The sequence below is a fragment of the Schistocerca cancellata genome, chromosome 3 (genome assembly GCF_023864275.1).
Source record: "Schistocerca cancellata isolate TAMUIC-IGC-003103 chromosome 3, iqSchCanc2.1, whole genome shotgun sequence".
NCBI classification, from domain to species: domain Eukaryota; kingdom Metazoa; phylum Arthropoda; class Insecta; order Orthoptera; family Acrididae; genus Schistocerca; species Schistocerca cancellata.
The window spans coordinates 834142269-834163983 of NC_064628.1; the positions used below are offsets into that span (position 1 = coordinate 834142269).

At 45.1% G+C, this 21715-nt stretch overlaps 1 protein-coding gene across 1 annotated transcript in view; it reads left to right on the forward strand.

The window, feature by feature from the left end:
- LOC126176598 (uncharacterized) overlaps window positions 1-21715 on the forward strand; it is a 290206-nt gene that overhangs the window by 212713 nt on the left and 55778 nt on the right. Inside the window, exon 5 of the mRNA XM_049923759.1 lies at window positions 1937-2037. Coding sequence (XP_049779716.1) covers window positions 1937-2037 — 101 coding nt within the window. The remainder of the gene's footprint in view (window positions 1-1936; window positions 2038-21715) is intronic.

Here is a 21715-nt window from a genome sequence, read left to right on the forward strand (position 1 = left end):
GATCATTTGTTGAATTCGGAACACACTAAGCGATGGTAATCATCTTCTAAGAGGACTCCTCAGATTGTCTCTAAATATACTGGGCGTCTCTCCAATGGAGCATCAGGAACATTCATCAGATGTTTCGGCAGATACGTGCAATTTCGTTTTTGCAACGTGTAGAGGGAATCAGCCCAAACAAATCGTGTTCATCACGTCTTTCATATAACGCCCAGCCTCAAAGAAAGGCGTCATGTTTATTCCACATTATAAACAAAATGGTTTTTAAATCTAAATATTTTACCTGCCCTTTCGATAGAGCGATCCCTAGCTAGTCTAACGCGTTATTCGCTTTATCAGTATGTATTAAGAGTGAGAGTAAAACACAAAGAATAATCCGTACTCCAATAGCGACTGAGCAGCGATCCTGCATTGTGGTGTATGCGTGGGGACGCAACTTTAATTTAGAAATCGCTTGTGAGGAACGGTGTGAAGAGCATTCTGAAAAACTAGAAACATGAAATCAACTTCAGTTCTTCTGTCGCTCATACTCCGTGCAAATAGAGGGCAAGCTGTGTTTCACAAAAACGGCACTTACTGGTAACAGGAAAGATATATAGGCCAGAAGAATGCATAGCAGTGTAATTCAGTGAAGGTGCCGACTTATCACCCATTTGTTTTCAATTTGCAACATTAGGTATGTTGTAAAATGTTTCCTGATAGATTGAATGACAGTATGGGCGACCAAACTCAGGTCCTAGCCTCTCATCGAAAATACTATTACCAACTCAGCTATCCTTGCATGCTTCATGTTTCCCGGCTCTAATCCTTGAAATCATCGATTTCCCAGTACCGCTGTAGTACTCTTCCAGAGCCCAAAGTTACTTTCCTCCATAAACTACTGGCCATTAAAGCTGCAAACTGCAAAGTGTACGAAATAACGAAATTAAAGTTTTTGTGTGTTTTCAGTATAGTAGAAGGAATATACGATTCAATTTTTGTGTAATTTTGGGTTATAAAGTGTGCGGAAAGACACTGATCAGTCAGAAAATTATGGCCACTGACCTACTGTCGATATAAACCCATCCAAGTGACAGCAGCGTCAACTGGCCGAGAATGATGGCCCGGAGACTAGGCACGAGCATTTCGGAAAATGCCCGACTTGTCGGGTGGTCGAAGAGTTCTGTGGAGAATGTCTTCATCATGTGGCGAAACCAAGGTGAAACCACGTCCAGACGTCGTGGGATTGGGCGGTCACCCCTCATTACAGATGTCGCACAGATGGTGTAACTGGACAGGTGACGAATTGTGGCGGAACTGACGTCAGACTTTACGCCATGACATCGTCAGACCGTTGCATGGTCTGATGAATTGCGGTACCATATGTATGGGACGGAGCAAACCCGTCGTCCTCCAGGGCAACAGTTCCTTGACGCCTATACTGCGGGACTGAGACGAGCTGGCGGCGGCTCCAGTATTCTCTGGGAAACACTCATGTGAGCATCCATGGGCCCAGTGGATCTCGTGCAAGGCTCCATGTTGGCACCGATTGCAGACCATGTACACTCCTTCATGACGACCATGTCTCAATACGGCAGTGGCATTTTTCAACAAGATAATGCGACATGTCACAAGGTCAGGAGTGTGATGGTGTGGTTCGTGGAACACAGTAGCTAATTCTAATTGGTGTGCTGTCCACCGCCCGCCACCTCCCCCATCTTATATTGTATGCGTCTCTCAATAGCTATGTGGCTGCCAGCAACCTCAATGACTCGCATGCTGCACTGAACAGTTAGTAAGTCGCCCCGTGGTACACTGTCTAGCGACACACTTGGAGGAACAGCAAGCGATTCTAGTCCCTGTACCAAATATATTTTATTTTTGTACTGAGTTAGATTTGGAATAATCTAGTGGTACAGCACTCGTAAGGAAGTGAACTGTTTTACTTTTGTTTCAGAGGGCCGCTTACCTAAAGGCTACTTCCTGAAAGTGAAGTCCATCAATGACTCCCATGAGTACTGTGAAATAATGGACTTCATGGAGGACATAAACAACACGGTAAGTGGCAGCTTCACCTTTATCTTTTACCCTTTGTCTCTGACTGTATGTGATTATGGTGCTTGTGTTGCTACAGTACCTTTTATTGTTGTAATCAAACATGACATCGACTCACCCAAAACTTTTTCTTTCTTTTATAAGGTTCTGTATATCTATCGATATAAACGGAACCCTTATGTTACCACCCCTTTATTTGTCTGTCCGTCTGTTTAGAACCCTTTTTCACAGGAACGAGTATAGGTATGAATTTGAAATTTATGTCAAATGCTAAGGTCTACAGTTCCCTGGTGGTGTAGAGCATTAACTACTAGGTTTATGCAGTAAAAAGATAGGCTCGTTTATGTCGCACATTTTGATACTCGCAAATTCGCTCATCAGAACCTACATAGGAAGTGTCTTTATACATGATTAAGTCTGTGCACAACCATCAGAAAGCGGGTCCTGTTCGCACTTGTCCAGTTTTCGTGAAACACATTTCATTTGCTGATGGGCTTCTCGGGATAACAGCCGAGCAGTCTGGTCGACGAATAGCAACGCTTCGGTAAGATTAAGTGGTTCCATCTTTTCTATTCACCAACAAATAAGAAATTTGTTGAAACGACTCTGCACGTCAGTCAGAGCAGATATAGCGTGAAAAACAATTTCCCGCACAAGGCGTGTAGCCATGCGATGTCTTTGTAAATAGTGTCTTGAAACCTGCCGCTTTACGTTCACTTCTATCTTCTAATATCTGTTAATCTTCTTGCCGCAAATTAAAACACTGCTCAGCTCCAAACATGCAGTTTCGCTTTAAATGCGAACAATTTAGGTTAGGCTTTAATGTGACTGTTATTGACATGGAATGAAACATCAAGTTTACTGTTACCAGTCACTGTTCATTTATATCCACGATGTGTTTCATAAGTTTAAAACTCAGTTTGCATGTGATGTGCTACGATGGAGAAATGAACCTGTAATCACTGTAGACAGAGCTTGAAACCTTCGAACTGCATCGTGGGTATAAACTTCTTGTTTCATTCGAGATGCAGTTCCCTTAACGCCTTTCAGTGCTTTAGGTCAGCAAAAATGTATATATGTCCAACGTCTCGCTTCAGTATCAGAATAACATTGTACTATGCCGTATGACATTTCGAATCTTGTGTGTCCATCGACAGCTGCTTTAGCTCAAACAGCGTCTTCATACCCTTTCGTATAGTTTATTACATCTAGTATTAACAAAAATAATTTTGAGAACAGACAAAGAATGTTAGTATAAAAATAAGTTTCTGTTATGAACGGAAACATTTATTACCAGCGTACCGTACCAACTTCAAACATCCGCTGGAACACAGAATACTGTAATGCAACAAAGTAACCAAGCAACCGTCAAGGGCGCTACACGTTGTAGACATTTGATCGCAACGAACTACAGATAGCAGCATACGGAGATGTTGATTATAGCTACATTTAAATTTGTAAACTTACAGAGAACAAACTGTTGAACACTAAGGCTTAAAGGCTGAAGATGGACAACATTATAACTGCAGCCCACCGCGACAGTGGATGCCTTACGCAGTAGTGATGTTCTAACATTCTGCGTGGTGTCTGTTTGTTCTATATCGTGTCTCCCCACCACTTTCGCGCAACGACGCTCTGAGCGTGTTTTTTTTAAGAATTGACTAGTTTGAACCTGGGACCTGTTGCTGGTAAGGAGACGCCAGACCACACATGACATGTAGAGTTCAGAAGAGTTCAGTAAGACTAGCGATGATATAACCAAATACTTAATGATTTCAGCATCAGCTCCACTGCACTCCCTGTAAAAGAATCTTAATACTAACTAAATTTAGTGGAAGGGGTTCGAGGCTTTCTTATTTTTAGTTAGCTGGTAAAATAACGTCGAAAAAGCAGTTAAGTTTACCATTGGAAATTTTATTCTACTCACAAAAGTATTGTTTATAAATTGCACTATTGATAAAAGGAAATGTTTTAATACAGTATGATAAAAACCAACTGCGTTCAACAAAAATGTGAACGAATATTCCCTGAGTGGGTTTCCAAGTCCTACAATGGATCAAAGGATGACCTATGGCATATCACATCTATAATCTAGGTTTAAATTAAGTTTCACAAGAGAGAAAACTATCAAAATGGTCTACAGTGACCCTCAATTATCTTTAATTGCTTATCTAACTTGTCGTAAATTACAGTGGCTGATGTGGCTTCTCAATAACTATATATGAGAAAAATCATCGCGTTTCAGATTTTTACTTCAAGTGGCAAATGTGAACACTATGAGCTATAATTGACGATCGACACTAGTATTACGCAAAAAGCGGGTGTACCAGATGAGACTTCTGCAGTTCTGAGTGAAGCTTTATGCGCTGTTATGCGGCATCACGTGCGTTCATTACCTCGTCAGTGTTCGTCAGGGGGCGGCAGGCAGCACAGCTCCGCTCACCTCGCCGTCTCGGAAGCAACTTTTTCTAACTTCTCCTTACTACAATTTACCGAAGTTCGTTTAATAAAAACTATCTGGCTGTGTTTTCATCTGACCAATCAGGGTCTCGATGTTAACCTTAAGCTCCGCCTACCAAAAATTCTGTCTAGCCAATGAGAAACGTTATACTTTTCGTGGTGGGGCAATGTTTTCAAAGTTTGCAACCTTACAGAGACGCGAAAAAGTCTCACCCTAAAACTTGCAGCTGGTGTGGTCCTTTTTGTGTTATCGTAAGATCTATACTGTTCTTCAGGAGGGCTCTATCTTTTAACATGGACTGGGGGTGGTCCTGACGTAACAGAGACGCGAGAAAGTCTCACGCTAAAACTTGCGGCTGGGGTGTGGTCCTAGCGGTTAGCTGGCGACGTGGGTGTCCGTCCCTTATCGTAGGGCCTTCCAGCTTAACACGGTTCTGCTCTCGGCTTCTGTTCTCGTTTCTCCCCTCGGATCTGCGCCTGTCTCATGGTGGGAAGGTATGACATGCATTTAGGCATTCTTGTGTTAGTCTGTGGTATTCCATTTGCCCACTCGTTACTCGTATTACTTCGGTTAATTTAATGTCACGATTTATTCGGAGCTATGTGACATACTAATGGATTTGCTTATCATGTCAGGGTTTCCATGGAAGGTGTTGGATTTGCCTGACACCTTACAATGTTAGGAAGTATTCCGCTAACAGCTGGTAAAATTGTTGTTTATTAAAACACATCGGGTTGTGTTTTAATAAGCAACAGGTTTAACAGCGGAATTCTTCCTAACATCATCCCTTTCAACAGCTGCGGATACCCGGAATACAAACATCAAACACGGTTTTGCATCACCCCGGTTATCGAGAGTTCCGGAACCTGTACAGAAAACTGAGATAGATATGAACATTTCCGCTGTTTTTATTGCTCATGAAATCCACACAACGCATGTTGTACCACCATAAAGCAACACCTGGAGAGGTGATGGTCCAGATTGCTGTACATACCTCTAATACCCAGTAGCACGTCCTCCTGCATTGATGCATATCTGTATTCGTCGTGGCATACTATCCACAAGTTCATCAAGGCACTGTTGGTCCAGATTGTCGCACTCCTCAACGGCGATTCAGCTTAGATGCATCAGAGGGGTTGGTGGGTCACGTCATCCACAAACAGCCCTTATACAGTGTGTCTCATGCGTTCAGCCTGACTGGGTTGCCTCCAAACACGTCTCCGATTATTGTCTTGTTGGAGGCAAATGCGACACATCGGTGAAGAGAACGTGATGAAAATCCTGAGCGGTCCATTCGTCATGTTGTTGGGCTCATATGTACCGCCCTGCATATTGTCGCGGCTGGAAAGATGGACCTCGTCATGGACGTCGGGAGTGAAGTTGCGTATCGTACAGCGTATTGCGTACAGTTTGAGACGTAACACGACGTCCTGTGGTTGCACGAAAGGCATTATTCAACATGGTTGCGTTGCTGTCAGAGTCCCTCCGAGCCATAATCCACAGGAAGCGGTCATCCACTGCAGTGGTAGGCAGTGGACGGCCTCAGTGAGCTATGCCATCGGCAGTTCCTGTCTCTGTATCTCCTCCACGTCCGAAGAACTTGGCTTTGGCTCACTCCGAAACGCCTGGACACTTCCCTTGTTGATAGCCCTTTCTCGCACAAAGTAACAATGCGGATGTGATAGAACCGCGGTACAGACCGTCTTTCATGGTTGAACTACAGACAACACGAGCCGTGTACCTCCTTCCTGGTGGAATAACTGGATATGATCGGCTGTCGGACCCCCCCCCCCACCTAATAGGCGCTGGTCGTGCATGGTTGTTTATATCTTTCAGCGAGTTAGTGACATCTCTGAACAGTCAAAGGGACTGCATCTGTGATACAATATCCACAGTCAACGTCTGTCTTCAGGAGGTCTGGCAACCGGGGTGATGGAAAACGTTTTTTGATGTGTGTATAAAATTGTTTGTTACGCATTAAGGTAGGTACACAGGATATCCCAGGAGGAGTGGACAATATTGAGGGATGCAACCGTTTCTATTATTAGTAGCAAAAAGTACAGTAAACAAGGAGTTCAAAAGTACACGTCTGAATAGCTATGAGCACTTGTTCATCTCCGGTATTGTGAAACACTGAAAAAGTGTTCATAGCTCTTAAGTCAAGCATTTCAGATCTCATGTTTACTACACAATTTACTCCTGTCTTATTCCATACTACCCCCTAGCAAAATATAAAAAGAAAAGAGGTTGCAGTGGAAGAGATTGGGTTTACAGTATCGAAATTAAGTGCTGATAGTTCTGAAGATATCCATTTTAGAGCCAATGTTTACCTGAGTTCTTAACTTCGAATAATAATTCCTGCTATACCCCTGTGTGGGGTACACTCAGCAACATGATGCCAGTTGAGGAGCTACTCGACCGAATAGTAGCGGCTTCGGTCAAGACTACCATCATAACGACTGGGAGAGCGATGTGGTGACCCCACGCCCCTCCTATCCGCATTCGTGTATTGACCACTACTCTTGGGACACACGTACAAGCGGTGCAGAGACAAACGCAGAATCATTCCAGCGACAATACGGCCCGCAAATCGAAAAGCCACTGACTTATAACGTAGCGACTTTATTATGGTCCAACACATAGGTACGAGCATCTCGGAAAAGCCGAAGATGATCCGTTGTTCGCGTGATACTACCGCGAGAGTCTATGGAAGTCGTTGAAGGACCGTGACACCACGATTAGTGACTAGGTGTTGGACGTACGCAACACAAAATGTGGAGGTCGGAGGCTTGACAGATCTGTCAGGCTGGAGAGACGGTGATCTGTAGGCAGATACCCACGACAGAGTGCAATGAACGTGCCAGAGCACTCAGTTCAGCTCAAATTGCTACATATTGCAATCTTCCGATAGCCAAGCAAAGCCGTTCTTGTGAAACGCCGATTGTGCTTGCAGTTTATCTCTGAGTAATACACTCCTGGAAATGGAAAAAAGAACACATTGACACCGGTGTGTCAGACCCACCATACTTGCTCCGGACACTGCGAGAGGGCTGTACAAGCAATGATCACACGCACGGCACAGCGGACACACCAGGAACCGCGGTGTTGGCCGTCGAATGGCGCTAGCTGCGCAGCATTTGTGCACCGCCGCCGTCAGTGTCAGCCAGTTTGCCGTGGCATACGGAGCTCCATCGCAGTCTTTAACACTGGTAGCATGCCGCGACAGCGTGGACGTGAACCGTATGTGCAGTTGACGGACTTTGAGCGAGGGCGTATAGTGGGCATGCGGGAGGCCGGGTGGACGTACCGCCGAATTGCTCAACACGTGGGGCGTGAGGTCTCCACAGTACATCGATGTTGTCGCCAGTGGACGGCGGAAGGTGCACGTGCCCGTCGACCTGGGACCGGACCGCAGCGACGCACGGATGCACGCCAAGACCGTAGGATCCTACGCAGTGCCGTAGGGGACCGCACCGCCACTTCCCAGCCAATTAGGGACACTGTTGCTCCTGGGGTATCGGCGAGGACCATTCGCAACCGTCTCCATGAAGCTGGGCTACGGTCCCGCACACTGTTAGGCCGTCTTCCGCTCACGCCCCAACATCGTGCAGCCCGCCTCCAGTGGTGTCGCGACAGGCGTGAATGGAGGGACGAATGGAGACGTGTCGTCTTCAGCGATGAGAGTCGCTTCTGCCTTGGTGCCAATGATGGTCGTATGCGTGTTTGGCGCCGTGCAGGTGAGCGCCACAGCCAGGACTGCATACGACCGAGGCACACAGGGCCAACACCCGGCATCATGGTGTGGGGAGCGATCTCCTACACTGGCCGTACACCACTGGTGATCGTCGAGGGGACACTGAATAGTGCACGGTACATCCAAACCGTCATCGAACCCATCGTTCTACCATTCCTAGACCGGCAAGGGAACTTGCTGTTCCAACAGGACAATGCACGTCCGCATGTATCCCGTGCCACCCAACGTGCTCTAGAAGGTGTAAGTCAACTACCCTGGCCAGCAAGATCTCCGGATCTGTCCCCCATTGAGCATGTTTGGGACTGGATGAAGCGTCGTCTCACGCGGTCTGCACGTCCAGCACGAACGCTGGTCCAACTGAGGCGCCAGGTGGAAATGGCATGGCAAGCCGTTCCACAGGACTACATCCAGCATCTCTACGATCGTCTCCATGGGAGAATAGCAGCCTGCATTGCTGCGAAAGGTGGATATACACTGTAGTAGTGCCGACATTGTGCATGCTCTGTTGCCTGTGTCTATGTGCCTGTGGTTCTGTCAGTGTGATCATGTGATGTATCTGACCCCAGGAATGTGTCAATAAAGTTTCCCCTTCCTGGGACAATGAATTCACGGTGTTCTTATTTCAATTTCCAGGAGTGTATATCAATTTAGCAATGTAGTGTTTCATCCAAAATTGTTAAGTATGCAGCAGAAGGGCAAAATTCTTGAAAAATATTGGCTGTAAAATTGAGTTTACTAATTCACCATAGTCTATGGCTGAAGATGGGGCATTTAAATTACCACCATCATTGACCTTTATATGCCAGTTTATAAAACTCACACTCATTGTAGATTTTTTATAGTTAGGGTTAGGTACCTCAGACGGTAAAAATGGAACCCTTACAGGATCACTTTGTTGTCCGTCTGTCTGTCTATCCGACTGTTCCAAACCTTTTTCTCAGGAATGGGTAGATAGATCCATTTAATATTTATTTCGCATACTAAGATCTGTCTTCCCTCGGCTTGTTATAAATGTGAGCTTCTAAGTCATTGCAATCAAAGGATATGGCCTCTTACGTCACATACTTTGATCTACATCTAATTCTTCACAGAAACTTCGCAAGCCACCGTAAGGTGCGTGGTGGAGGGTACCCTGTACCAATACTTGTCATTTCCCCTTGTGTTCCACTCGTAAATAGACCGAGAGAAAAACGACTCTCTATACGCCTCGGTATGAGCCCTAATTTCTCGTATCTTATCTTCGTGGTCCCTTAATCACATTGTATATTGTCTGCAGCAGATTCGTCTGGCAGTCAGCTTCAAATTCCGGTTCTCTAAATTATCTCAACAGTGTTTCCCGAAAAGAACTGCGCCTTCCCTCCAGGGATTCGCATCTGAGTTCCCAAAGCATCCCCGTAACACTTGCGTTTTGCTCGAAGCTACCGGTAACAAATCTATTAGTCCTCCTCTGAACTGCTTCGATGTCTTCTTTCAATCCGATCTGGTACAGACCACAAACACTGAAACAGTACTTAGGAATAGGTCCACCAGCGTCCTATATGCGGTTTCCTTTACAGGTGAACCACTCTCTCCTAAAATTCTCCTAGTAAACCGAAGTCGACCACTCACCTTCCCTACCACAGCTTCCACATGCTGGTTCCACCTCATATCGCTTTGCAACGCTACGTCCAAATATTTAAACGACTTGATTGTGACACAAACAATCAGAAATTAAAACCTACGAATGCTTGCCATCGAAATAGAATTATGACGCGAGACCTTAACTTTTCCCGGCGAATCGAATGTTCAAATAATCTCTCCGGAGATTCTGGCTTGCACGTCCAGCTATTGGGATAGTGTTATTAAGGAAGCTGTTGAAATCCGACTATCAAGCAACCTTAATAACAGAGATGGTGGATTTTGTTTAAATGCTGCTTGGAATCCGGCTCTGTCTCTCATCAAAAAACAGAGGGACAGAATTAGTGTTACCTCACCTGTTGATTAATAGTAACTATCGATATTTCTGATGTTGGTGATCTTTGGTTGTGGTGACACTTGTTCTGTGTGTGGTGTCTTCCTTGTTTTTCCTCTGTGAACCGAGGTATTAAATTTGTTTGCACAGTTTTTCTTCCTTGCATTTGCGCCTTGAGAATGGCAGGGTGTGCTCCTGTCGAAATATCGGCGGTGTTCGACGACGTCACCCGGCCGCAAACCCGTAAGTTATTAGAATTATGACGTTTGGCAGGAAGAAAGGTTTCACAGTACAAGTAATCGGAAAGAATCAGAAAATTGTTAATTTGCAATTACGTCACTCAGAAAATATTTTCTTTCCATTTGTTATACAACTTCAAACTTGAAACTAAAACATCCTGGTAAGTCTTGGCATCTCTGGGACAGATATCGTGTCAGTACCAAAGTCGACAACCGGCAAAAATTCTCGATTCCTGGAACGGATGAAATGCCTATGTATATAACTAAGTTTGTAGGGAACTTTGAGTGGATCAGTCCTACTTGCACATGGCCATTTTTTAACGATTTCTTATTGTCTGGGAAGAGCAGGCTGTTCTAGTAGTGACATAAGTAGAGGCTGGGACTAATCAGGTATGTTCGTGTCGGGACAGTGAGAGTCCCGACTGGCAATATTTGGAAGGGGACTTTCAGTTACTATGTTTACGTTACAATCGTGGCTGACCTACTGAAAATGTTGCCTAGAACCAGGCATGGAACTTATTTTTAACTTAATGTTGGGACAATAAGTCCGAGACTAAAATCTTACAATAGCGTAGTGAACGTGAAAGTGTATTTCATTTTGTTAATACAGAGTATAGTTGACAAATAAATCCAATCTACAGTACACCTACGTCGCCGACATGACTCACGGTTTCGAAGTTGACCATAACGATTCAAGTAAAAGTGGCAGTAGCAAATGTGACGCTCAGGCGAGTTCCAAATTGGGTACTTGCACCGAGTACTAGAGAAAGTTATTTTCTGTGCCGTTGTGTGGCGAGCGAAAGGGCTTTTCTCAATGGCCATCACGTCTGCAGGCGACCGAGAGCTTAGAAGCGTCCGCCGCGCCCCGACAGTTCCATCTGAGTCATAGCGTGGCAGCGTCTGGCCTCTGGCCGTACTGAGAGCTATAGTCTGTCTGTAAACTTAAGAGCGAGCAGCGCTTTTGGTGGGGGAAGTGGCCTTTCCCGGAAGAACGCTGCCACCGGCCTACAGGGGCACCCAAAATCTGTTGCCCGTTACCTGTCTAGCGGTGTAGATCGGCGTGCAGTGATATACGTCATTTCTGTTGGTGGGACCTTAGTCGCCAGTGTCAGTCAGTTAACTTTGTATACTTGCTGATATACTTCGATATCCAGAAGTGATGGATAATCGTCTGGCATTGCAAGAAAATGTGCAGAATACGAGGGAGAGTAGGTATTTGCGGAGTAAACGAGCTTTCGATCGTCTCTAATGTTATTACAGCTTGTATTAAAGAGGCGACTCAAAAAGGGCTGTTGGCTAATATTACCAGCCCCAATCAAAGGGCTGAAATTTATGCAAAAGTAAGCCTCGTCCAATAGGACGCATAAGGAACGAACGCGAAAATAAGCCGCATGGCTTAATGGAATCGCCACAAACGAAAACTAATAATCTTGGGAGGAATTCGATCGTTATAGACAGTTTCAAAATCACGCGAAACCATTGATACTTATGGAACACTAAATCTCTATCTCGGTTATTATTCACCTGATTCTGAGACATATTACTACAAATATGTGCGCAATAGATATTCTAAACACTGCTGAAATTTTCTTCGAAACATGTAAATCGATTCTGGACTTATAAGCAAATAGCTTGATATACGAGGTGCGTTCACAAATTAATTTTTATTTTTTGGTAAGAACTTTATTTGTTAATCTACAGCAACGTTATCCTCTTCAAAATATTCCCCGTTGCATACTATACTCTTGTGTCAGTGCTTTTACCTATTCGCGAATTCTTTAGGAACTGTTTCTTCGGGATAGTTTATAGATCTCTTAACTGTGCATTTTTCATCTCATCCATGCTTTGAAATGTTTATACCACTTCTATGCCCTTGGTTCACCCATATCAGGCTCACCAAAAGCAATATTTAACATTTCTAAAAATTTCATACACTTTATTCCATTCCTATAACAAAATGTAATACACCTTCTCTAATGTGTTTTTATACAAAACAAATAATCCTTCATGTTACCAAAACACATGACAACTGACAACTGACAACAGAGTAAATACCCAATATGTATAACATTGTATACATACTTTCGAGACATGTTTACGAAGAAAGTGACAAAAAAGTAGTGCAAATCGGACACACAAAATTATAAATTTCTGCTTACTTTTTAAACACTCTTCGTGTTGCAAGCCTTTCAAAGAAAACTTCCACCTTTTAGTAGAAACAAAAAGTTAGAACAAGCCTTATATTCTACAGATTGAGTGCATTATATGGCGTTCGTTTTACGAATAGCAATAGAGGATCATACAATACATTCACATGAACAGGCATTCGGTTCTATGTGTGTAGTGTAATCCTGACTTCCATTCTTATCTTAATATTATTTACTCTATAATGTTGTGTTTCGGAAGAAGCTATCGTTTTTTCTATCCCTTCTGGTCTTAATGCATTTGTCTAAAAATGAACGCAGCGGAGACCTATCTGTACATGGCTTCGCCACAGATTTAAACCGCGCGCCGCGGCAGGGCCGGTACTACGTTGTGAAGCAGCCTGTAGAAGCGCCTTGTGACGTAGGTGGGTTGGCAGAGTGGGGACTCGCTCGCTCGCTCTTCAGTTTACAGACAGACTATACTGCGAGACGGGCAGTGCCGTGTCGCATTGGGCAGCAGCAGCAGCGTCACTCCCGCGGATACAGCCTACATGTCGCGGAACACTTCGGGCGGAAAGCTGCAGGGCAGGCGTGCAGAAGAGATACGGCCCTTCCTGCTCTCCTCACGGACACGCCCCGCTGCGCAGCCAGCCGTCCGCTTTTTTCCAAACTGAAGAGATGACGCACGCCACTGCTGGCCGTCGTGGGACTTCGTTACCGGTGCGCAAAATGTAGCTTGATCACATATAAAGCTGTGGCTACCGTACTGTAAACTCCCTGTCGTGTCTGAAAGCATGAGGTGAATTTCATTTATACAAAACGTTAAAAAAGTATCTATGTATTCACTGTTGGCCACTGAAACTGGAGCATCAAGACGACTTACAGGTAACGAAGTTTTTAAGATAATTCTCATTTATTACTCCGTCTCAGTTGCAAATTTTAAATTAGATTACATGTTTCGATCACTCAGGATCATCTTCAGATATTATTAATTGCGTCAAAAATGGTTCAAATGGCTCTGAGCACTATGGGACTTAACATCTGAGGTGATCAGTCCCCTAGAACTTAGAACTACTTAAACCTAACTAACCTAAGGACATCACACACATCCATGCCCGAGGCAGGATTCGAACCTGCGACCGTAGCGGTCGCGCGGTTGCGGACTGAAGCGCCTAGAACCGCTCGACCACACTGGGCGGCAGTAGTTGCGTCAAAAACCCGTCTTGTCCATTCAGGACCACTTCTCAGAGTACAGTACTCTGATATGTGGCTATGAGCGGACATGCCATGTTGCTGTAGTCTGTTATGTTGTTCTGAGTAGAGAAGACGGGTTGCTGATGCAATTAATTACGACGTCAAGATGATCCTTAGTGATCAAAATATGTGATATAATGAAGAATGTGCAAGTGAGACGGAACAATATATGAGAATTACTGATTCTCACAAGACGAACGTGTGGGCTGTAGTAAAGCAATTCTGTGGTCCGTGTACAGAAAAGTAGCATGAATACGTGATCAAATTTATGAGTGATTTAGGGGATTTATCGGGTGCCAAATTTATTACATAAATGTTCCATCTATGACAGCGACAGCGTCTCTAACCTGGCTGGATATCAAGTCGAACTGAGCTTGGATAACTGGAACTAACACGTCATTCTATACTACTTCAATTCTACGCCAGAATTCATTAAACATAGCGGATGACAAACCTTTGTGTGCCAGGTTCTCGGCGACCTACGATCAGATGATATCAATGTCTGGGAGATCTGGGGACCATGCTGGGAAGACCAACAGTCGAACACCCTATGACTGTAGGTAGGTCTGGACAGCAAGTGCAAAATGCTGTCCGCCGTTATATTGCTAAAAGATAGCGTTTCGGACACCTTGAAGATAGGGGCTCTTACCACATTATAAATGTAACGCCTTATGTCCGTATTACGGGCTGTGAGTTTTCTTGTGTAACCAGTCACCGCTTACACCATGACTCCTGGTACTGGACCCATATGTGGATGACGAATGCAGTCTGACAACGCTCCCGCTATTCGATGCGTCCACACACACACACACACACACACACACACACACACACATTACAATGTTCTAGACAGCATGGGAACAGTCCGACGCTAAAAACGTGCTGCCATTGGAGTACTACACTAGCACCATCTTTAAACTTCCTGGCAGATTAAGCCGATGCGCCGGACCGAGACTCGGGATCTTTGCCTTTCGCGGACAAGTGCTCTACCATTTGAGCTACCCAAGCACGACTCACGACCCCTCCTCACAGCTTCAATTTTGCCAGTAGCTCCTCTCTTACCTTCCAAACTTCACAGAAGCTCTTCTGCGAACCTTGCAGAACTAGCAATCCAGGAAACGGCAAAGGTTCGAGTCTCGGTCCGGCACACAGTTTTAATCTGCCAGGAAGTTTCATATCGGCGCACACTCCGCTGCATAGTGAAAATCTCATTCTAGCACCATCTTGTCAGTGCAGTGTTACTTAAACCATCCAGATGCAAGTTAGGAGGAATAAGAAGGTATATTTTCCTCCTGGACGTGCAGTGGATTACTGTGTCGTTCTCCGGGAGGAGATAATGTCAGAAATGATATATTTTTTATTTAGATTTATGTATTCAGTAAACTGGCAGATTAGATGCGACTCTCCACAAATTCTACTCTCTTCATCCCAGAGTAGGACTTGTTGTTAAGGTTGGACTTACTTCACTCTACATCTTTCCGTACATTTTTAACATCTACAGCTCCCTATGGTACCACTGAAGTTTTTCTCTGCTGTGTTAACACATGACCTATCATTCTGACTCTTTATCTTGTCAGCATTTTCCGTATGTTTCTTCCTTCGCTGACTCTGTAGAGGACCTCCACATTCCTTATCATTCCATCTACACTCCTGGAAATGGAAAAAAGAACACATTGACACCGGTGTGTCAGACCCACCATACTTGCTCCGGACACTGCGAGAGGGCTGTACAAGCAATGATCACACGCACGGCACAGCGGACACACCAGGAACCGCGGTGTTGGCCGTCGAATGGCGCTAGCTGCGCAGCATTTGTGCACCGCCGCCGTCAGTGTCAGCCAGTTTGCCGTGGCATACGGAGCTCCATCGCAGTCTTTAACACTGGTAGCATGCCGCGACAGCGTGGACGTGAACCGTATGTGCAGTTGACGGACTTTGAGCGAGGGCGTATAGTGGGCATGCGGGAGGCCGGGTGGACGTACCGCCGAATTGCTCAACACGTGGGGCGTGAGGTCTCCACAGTACATCGATGTTGTCGCCAGTGGTCGGCGGAAGGTGCACGTGCCCGTCGACCTGGGACCGGACCGCAGCGACGCACGGATGCACGCCAAGACCGTAGGATCCTACGCAGTGCCGTAGGGGACCGCACCGCCACTTCCCAGCAAATTAGGGACACTGTTGCTCCTGGGGTATCGGCGAGGACCATTCGCAACCGTCTCCATGAAGCTGGGCTACGGTCCCGCACACCGTTAGGCCGTCTTCCGCTCACGCCCCAACATCGTGCAGCCCGCCTCCAGTGGTGTCGCGACAGGCGTGACTGGAGGGACGAATGGAGACGTGTCGTCTTCAGCGATGAGAGTCGCTTCTGCCTTGGTGCCAATGATGGTCGTATGCGTGTTTGGCGCCTTGCAGGTGAGCGCCACAATCAGGACTGCATACGACCGAGGCACACAGGGCCAACACCCGGCATCATGGTGTGGGGAGCGATCTCCTACACTGGCCGTACACCACTGGTGATCGTCGAGGGGACACTGAATAGTGCACGGTACATCCAAACCGTCATCGAACCCATCGTTCTACCATTCCTAGACCGGCAAGGGAACTTGCTGTTCCAACAGGACAATGCACGTCCGCATGTATCCCGTGCCACCCAACGTGCTCTAGAAGGTGTAAGTCAACTACCCTGGCCAGCAAGATCTCCGGATCTGTCCCCCCATTGAGCATGTTTGGGACTGGATGAAGCGTCGTCTCACGCGGTCTGCACGTCCAGCACGAACGCTGGTCCAACTGAGGCGCCAGGTGGAAATGGCATGGCAAGCCGTTCCACAGGACTACATCCAGCATCTCTACGATCGTCTCCATGGGGGAATAGCAGCCTGCATTGCTGCGAAAGGTGGATATACACTGTACTAGTGCCGACATTGTGCATGCTCTGTTGTCTGTGTCTATGTGCTTGTGGTTCTGTCAGTGTGATCATGTGATGTATCTGACCCCAGGAATGTGTCAATAAAGTTTCCCCTTCCTGGGACAATGAATTCACGGTGTTCTTATTTCAATTTCCAGGAGTGTAGTATTCAACAGCATTCTGTAGCACCACATCTGAAAGGCTTCGATTCTTTTCTACGCCAGTATTCCCACTGCCAATGATTCACTAACAAAGAACGCTGTGCTCCAAACATACTTCCTCAAATATTATGGCCTATGTTAGTTGATATCTTTTGGTCAGAAACGCCGTCTTTCCCCTTTCTAGTATCTTTTTACGCCCTCCTTGTTTGTCCGTCATATGTAACTTTCTACAAGCTAGCACAATTCTTTTATTCGTGGACACCAATTTTGATGTTAACTTTATCACTAATCTCAATGCAGCTTGTCTTCATTACTTTCGTCGTGTTTAGATTTATTGTCAGTTCATATTCTGAACTCATTAGACAGCTCACTCCATCATGTCTTGTAATTCTTCCTTTCACTGAGGTTCACAATGTCATCAACGAAATTTGCTATTGATATTCTTTGACCATGAATTGTAATGGCAACCTTGAGCTTATCTCTTATTCCGTTGTTGCTTCTCCGATGTACCGGGCGGTTATAATTAAACTTTTCCTACTTAATTCGTTGTAACACGGAAACTAATTACCGTAATAGTACCGAAGTGGCAGGACACGGAGAAGAGAAATAAAGCAGGATCAGTTCAGTTGAAACATTTTTCATGTGCTGATACGGTACATCATGGCATTACATAACGGTACCGTTAGTGCTACAAAAGGGGCTCAGCACGGCGCCCGTCTACAGAAGAGTCTGAAAGAGCAGAATTGCAATCGGCACAGCTGAAACAAGCATGTCCGTAGGTATGCTGCGCTTCAGATCAGCACATGTGTCAATGTCCCTCTGGCGAATCCTGTCCGTCAGGCCCCACAACCAGAAATGACAGGGGGTGAGATCAAGTGATCGTGCCCTGGCCAAGCATTTGAAAACGATCAGCTGATAATTGGATCGTTTTCAAATGTGTTTCAGAGAAGCAGAGGAACTTCGCGAGAGATGTGCGGTGGGGCACAATCTCGCATGGAAACTGTTGACTTGAATGCAACTCTCTCCTGTAGGGCGGGTCTGACATGCTGGTGGAGCATGTGGCAGTAACGCTGGTCAGTCACACTGCACGTCTTTCGTCCTTGAGCGCCAACCTATTCAAAAAGAATGAGGCAATGATGAATTTAGACGTGACGTCACACCATACGGTGACACGATCACCAGAGAGAGGAACTTCTTGCACAGTGACTAGAGGTGAAGATTCCCATACTTGGCATTTTTGTGTGTTCACCTCACCCCTCTGGCCATAGGATGGTCCAGGGCCAGCCCTCATGAACTTCAATCCTTGCGAGAAAGTGGAGAGCGAAGTCAACACGTCGTTGTGCATCCTGTGGTGCAAGTTGCGTACGATATGGATCTTGTACGGATACCATTGGAGAATGGTTGGAAGCACCCTCCTTACAGTGGATCACGGGATGCTCAACTGTCGTGACTCAGCGCGCGTACTGCCTGACGATCGGAAATTGCGCGCAGCGTTGTCTGCCACAGCAACAGCGGTTTCATGAACCACCTGTTGTGCAACGCGTCGTCGGCCTCTTCCCGGAGCGATGCCAAGTTCTCCAGTTGATTCGAACCTCGTCATTCTCCGCACAGCAGGTGGAGAAAGAGAACCTTCCATAATCCTTTCAGCCGGCGATATTCTCGAAGTACAGCTGCAGGGTTATTGTCTTTTTGATAATAGAGCTTCATCAATAATGCCCTGCTCCTTTTGTCCAAGCTAATACCGACACATCAGCAAGTGCACTGGGACTCATCACGTGCATGGGACTATGCATGACGATGACTGATCACGGCTCCTGGTGGCCAAAGTTGGAACTGGACGGTGGTGCAGTGACGCATGGACATCATGCATCGTATTCTCTGGACATTAATGCTGCCAAGTTTGGTAATCGGACGGTAGTTAGTCTCCCTGTTATAACGTGTTAAATAGGGAAAGTTTAATTATAACCACCCAGTATAGATTGAACATATTGTCCTATACTCTTTTTAATCTTCTTATTGACCTCTCCTCGTTCTTGAACATATTGTATATTACCCGTCCTTGTCTGCAGCTTACTTCTGTGTTTCTTGTCCTTGAACAATTTTACATTGTCGACTCCTTCGTGTCCCGACGATTTTTCTTAGGTCACTGTCATTTTTCTTAGGTCATAGTGCCGTAATCAAGCGCGGCGTTACAACTGCCTCTTTGCTGCCTTTACATTTCTGAAAACCAGACTAATCGTTATCTACCAGATCCTAAATTTTATTTGCCATTCCTCTTAGAATTATTCTTGTCTGTAGCTTTGATACGTGAGATTTTAAGATGATTGTACGGTAATTCTCGAACCTTTCTTCCCACCCTTGCTATCTTTAGGATTTTGTGGTCATTTGGTTACAACTTTTCCCAATGATTATAGATATATGGAAGGAATATTACTATGCCTCCTGCCTTATTTAATCTCAAGTGTTCCAAAGCTATGTTCAGTTCTGAGTCTAATACTTGATCCTTTATTTCTTCAATAATGACTTCTTATTCGACATCTATCACGTCATCAGACGGTTCCTCCCCGTCGTGGAGGCCTTCGGTGGATGCGATCTTTTCTTTGCGTTTAGCACTGGCCCCATTGAACTTTTAAATATGGCGCTCTTGGTTTTAATTTCAGTGAATGCTGTTTTCACATTTTCGTCCCTGAATCAGTGCTCCCGACGATCACTTCCTTTCCGACCTCATAACACTTTCCTGGTGCCATTTCGTTAAGTCTTCCTATGCATCCTACTTACTTCATTCCTAAGTGACTTACATTGCCGTATTGCTGACTTTTCGTGAATATTTTTGTGTTTGCTTCTTTTGTTGTTCAGCGGAAGTATTTCTTTTTGTTTATTTTTTCGCCGTTAGCTTCCCTGTATCTACTTTTTTCTGCCCAACTTCTGTAACTGCGCTTTTCACGGACTATAACGTCAATCCTCGTTGCTCATTGATAATTAGTGCATCGATTCAGAACGGAGAAGACAAAGACGGGAAAAACACACCTACAGTGTCTTTTAGAACGAATAGTTCGCAGCCATTGACGGAATAACTGGCGTGCGTGATCTAGTGATACCTGATACGTAATACCTGCCTGCTGTTTCAGTTCATTAGCTGTTGATAGGCATTGTTTCCACCTGTTACAATTCTGTCTTTGAGTCATTAGTCTTGTGACTGGACTGATGCGGACCGCCACGAATTCCTCTCCTGTGCCAACCTTTTCATCAAAGAGTAGCACTTGTAACCTACGTCCTGAATTATTTGATGGATGTAATCAAATCTCTGTCTTCCTCTACAGTTCTTAACCTCTACAGCTCCCTCTAGTACCCTGATGTGTTAATGGATGTCCTGTCATCCGGTCTGTTCTTCTTATCAGTGTTTTCCATATATTTCTTTCATCACTGAGTCTGCACAGAACCTCCTCATTCTGTACTTTATCAGTCTACCTAATTTTCAGCATCGTTTAGTAGCACCACAACTACAACGCTTAGATTCTCTTCTTTTCCGGTTTCTCCACAGTCAACGTTTTACTACGTACCGGTCCGTAACTGCTCTGCTTTCGTTCTGAAGACGCACTCCAACTGTGATAGCATACCTACTCTTACCAAAGACAACCAGCGGAGAGGTTTGTACACTATCAAATGAGTAACACACTAATCTGGTAAAAACACACTACATAATAGCTGAGTCCAGTGTCCTCCTTTTATTTAGGTGTACATCAACAACATTATAAATGCAAAGATAAAAGGGTCACGATCCACAATTAATGAGCCTACACTGTAGCCACTAATTCCTAGTAACATTAATCTCTCGTAAATTTTCCTCTCTAACGGCGCCAGTCTCAGATCAAACAGTGACACTGTTGGCACGACGGACTTGATAGACGAAACGCCAGAATAGTTCTAAAGCTGCTTGGCATCTAAATATTCTGCAAGACGATAAAAGTTGACGCCCACAATCGCGATCAAAATGTCATTTGAGATTATTCAACAAAACACTGAGAAATTGCACAGCAAGATAAAAAGCATTATCCTACTTAACAGTATCAGTGTGAGAGAAGACTTAATTGCACGACACAAGCTTTGTTCATCGGCGCTAACCACTTCCACATCTACAGCTATTCTCACAGTCAAAAAATAACTTTAAAAAAGCAATTAAAGTCGTTTTCAATGTGACTGTTCTTGTTTTGACTTGGCAAACGTCAGGTGAAGTTGAAAACAGATTATAGCATCGCTGAGTTGTGAACGGACATCAACTACAGGTCAGTCCTCAGCCAACATCAATGACAAATTGCTTCGAACAAGGATCTCCTTATTTAGAACTTTTTAGGCGACGGTGATACCACACACGCTACTTTTCCGACAATATACAATTCTGATATAGTGAAACTCCACACTTGTTCCGCCCAAGTAAACCCATGCATAATCAACATTAGAATAATTCTGGGGTCGCTCTGTCACCTGTAAAAGGCGTTTTTCTGGACATATTACTTCTGCTTCCCTCACCCTTCAGGACCAAGGTCGAGTTCACTATTGCGTCGTATTTTCAGTTTTTCACCAAAGTACTTCAGTGCAAAGCTTTCATAACATTTCTTACGCCCTCGCTTCAACCCCATATGGAGGCCTCACGTCTTCGGTTTTCGCATCGCTCCATCTTGCGTTGCAATAACTGAATGGGGCTACCGCACAGCTCCACGAAAATTGAGGCGCTACTCAATTACAATTTCAGTAACACATGACACGTTTGATGGATTTTGATGCGCTCTGCATCTGTCAGTTGGAAATTAAACG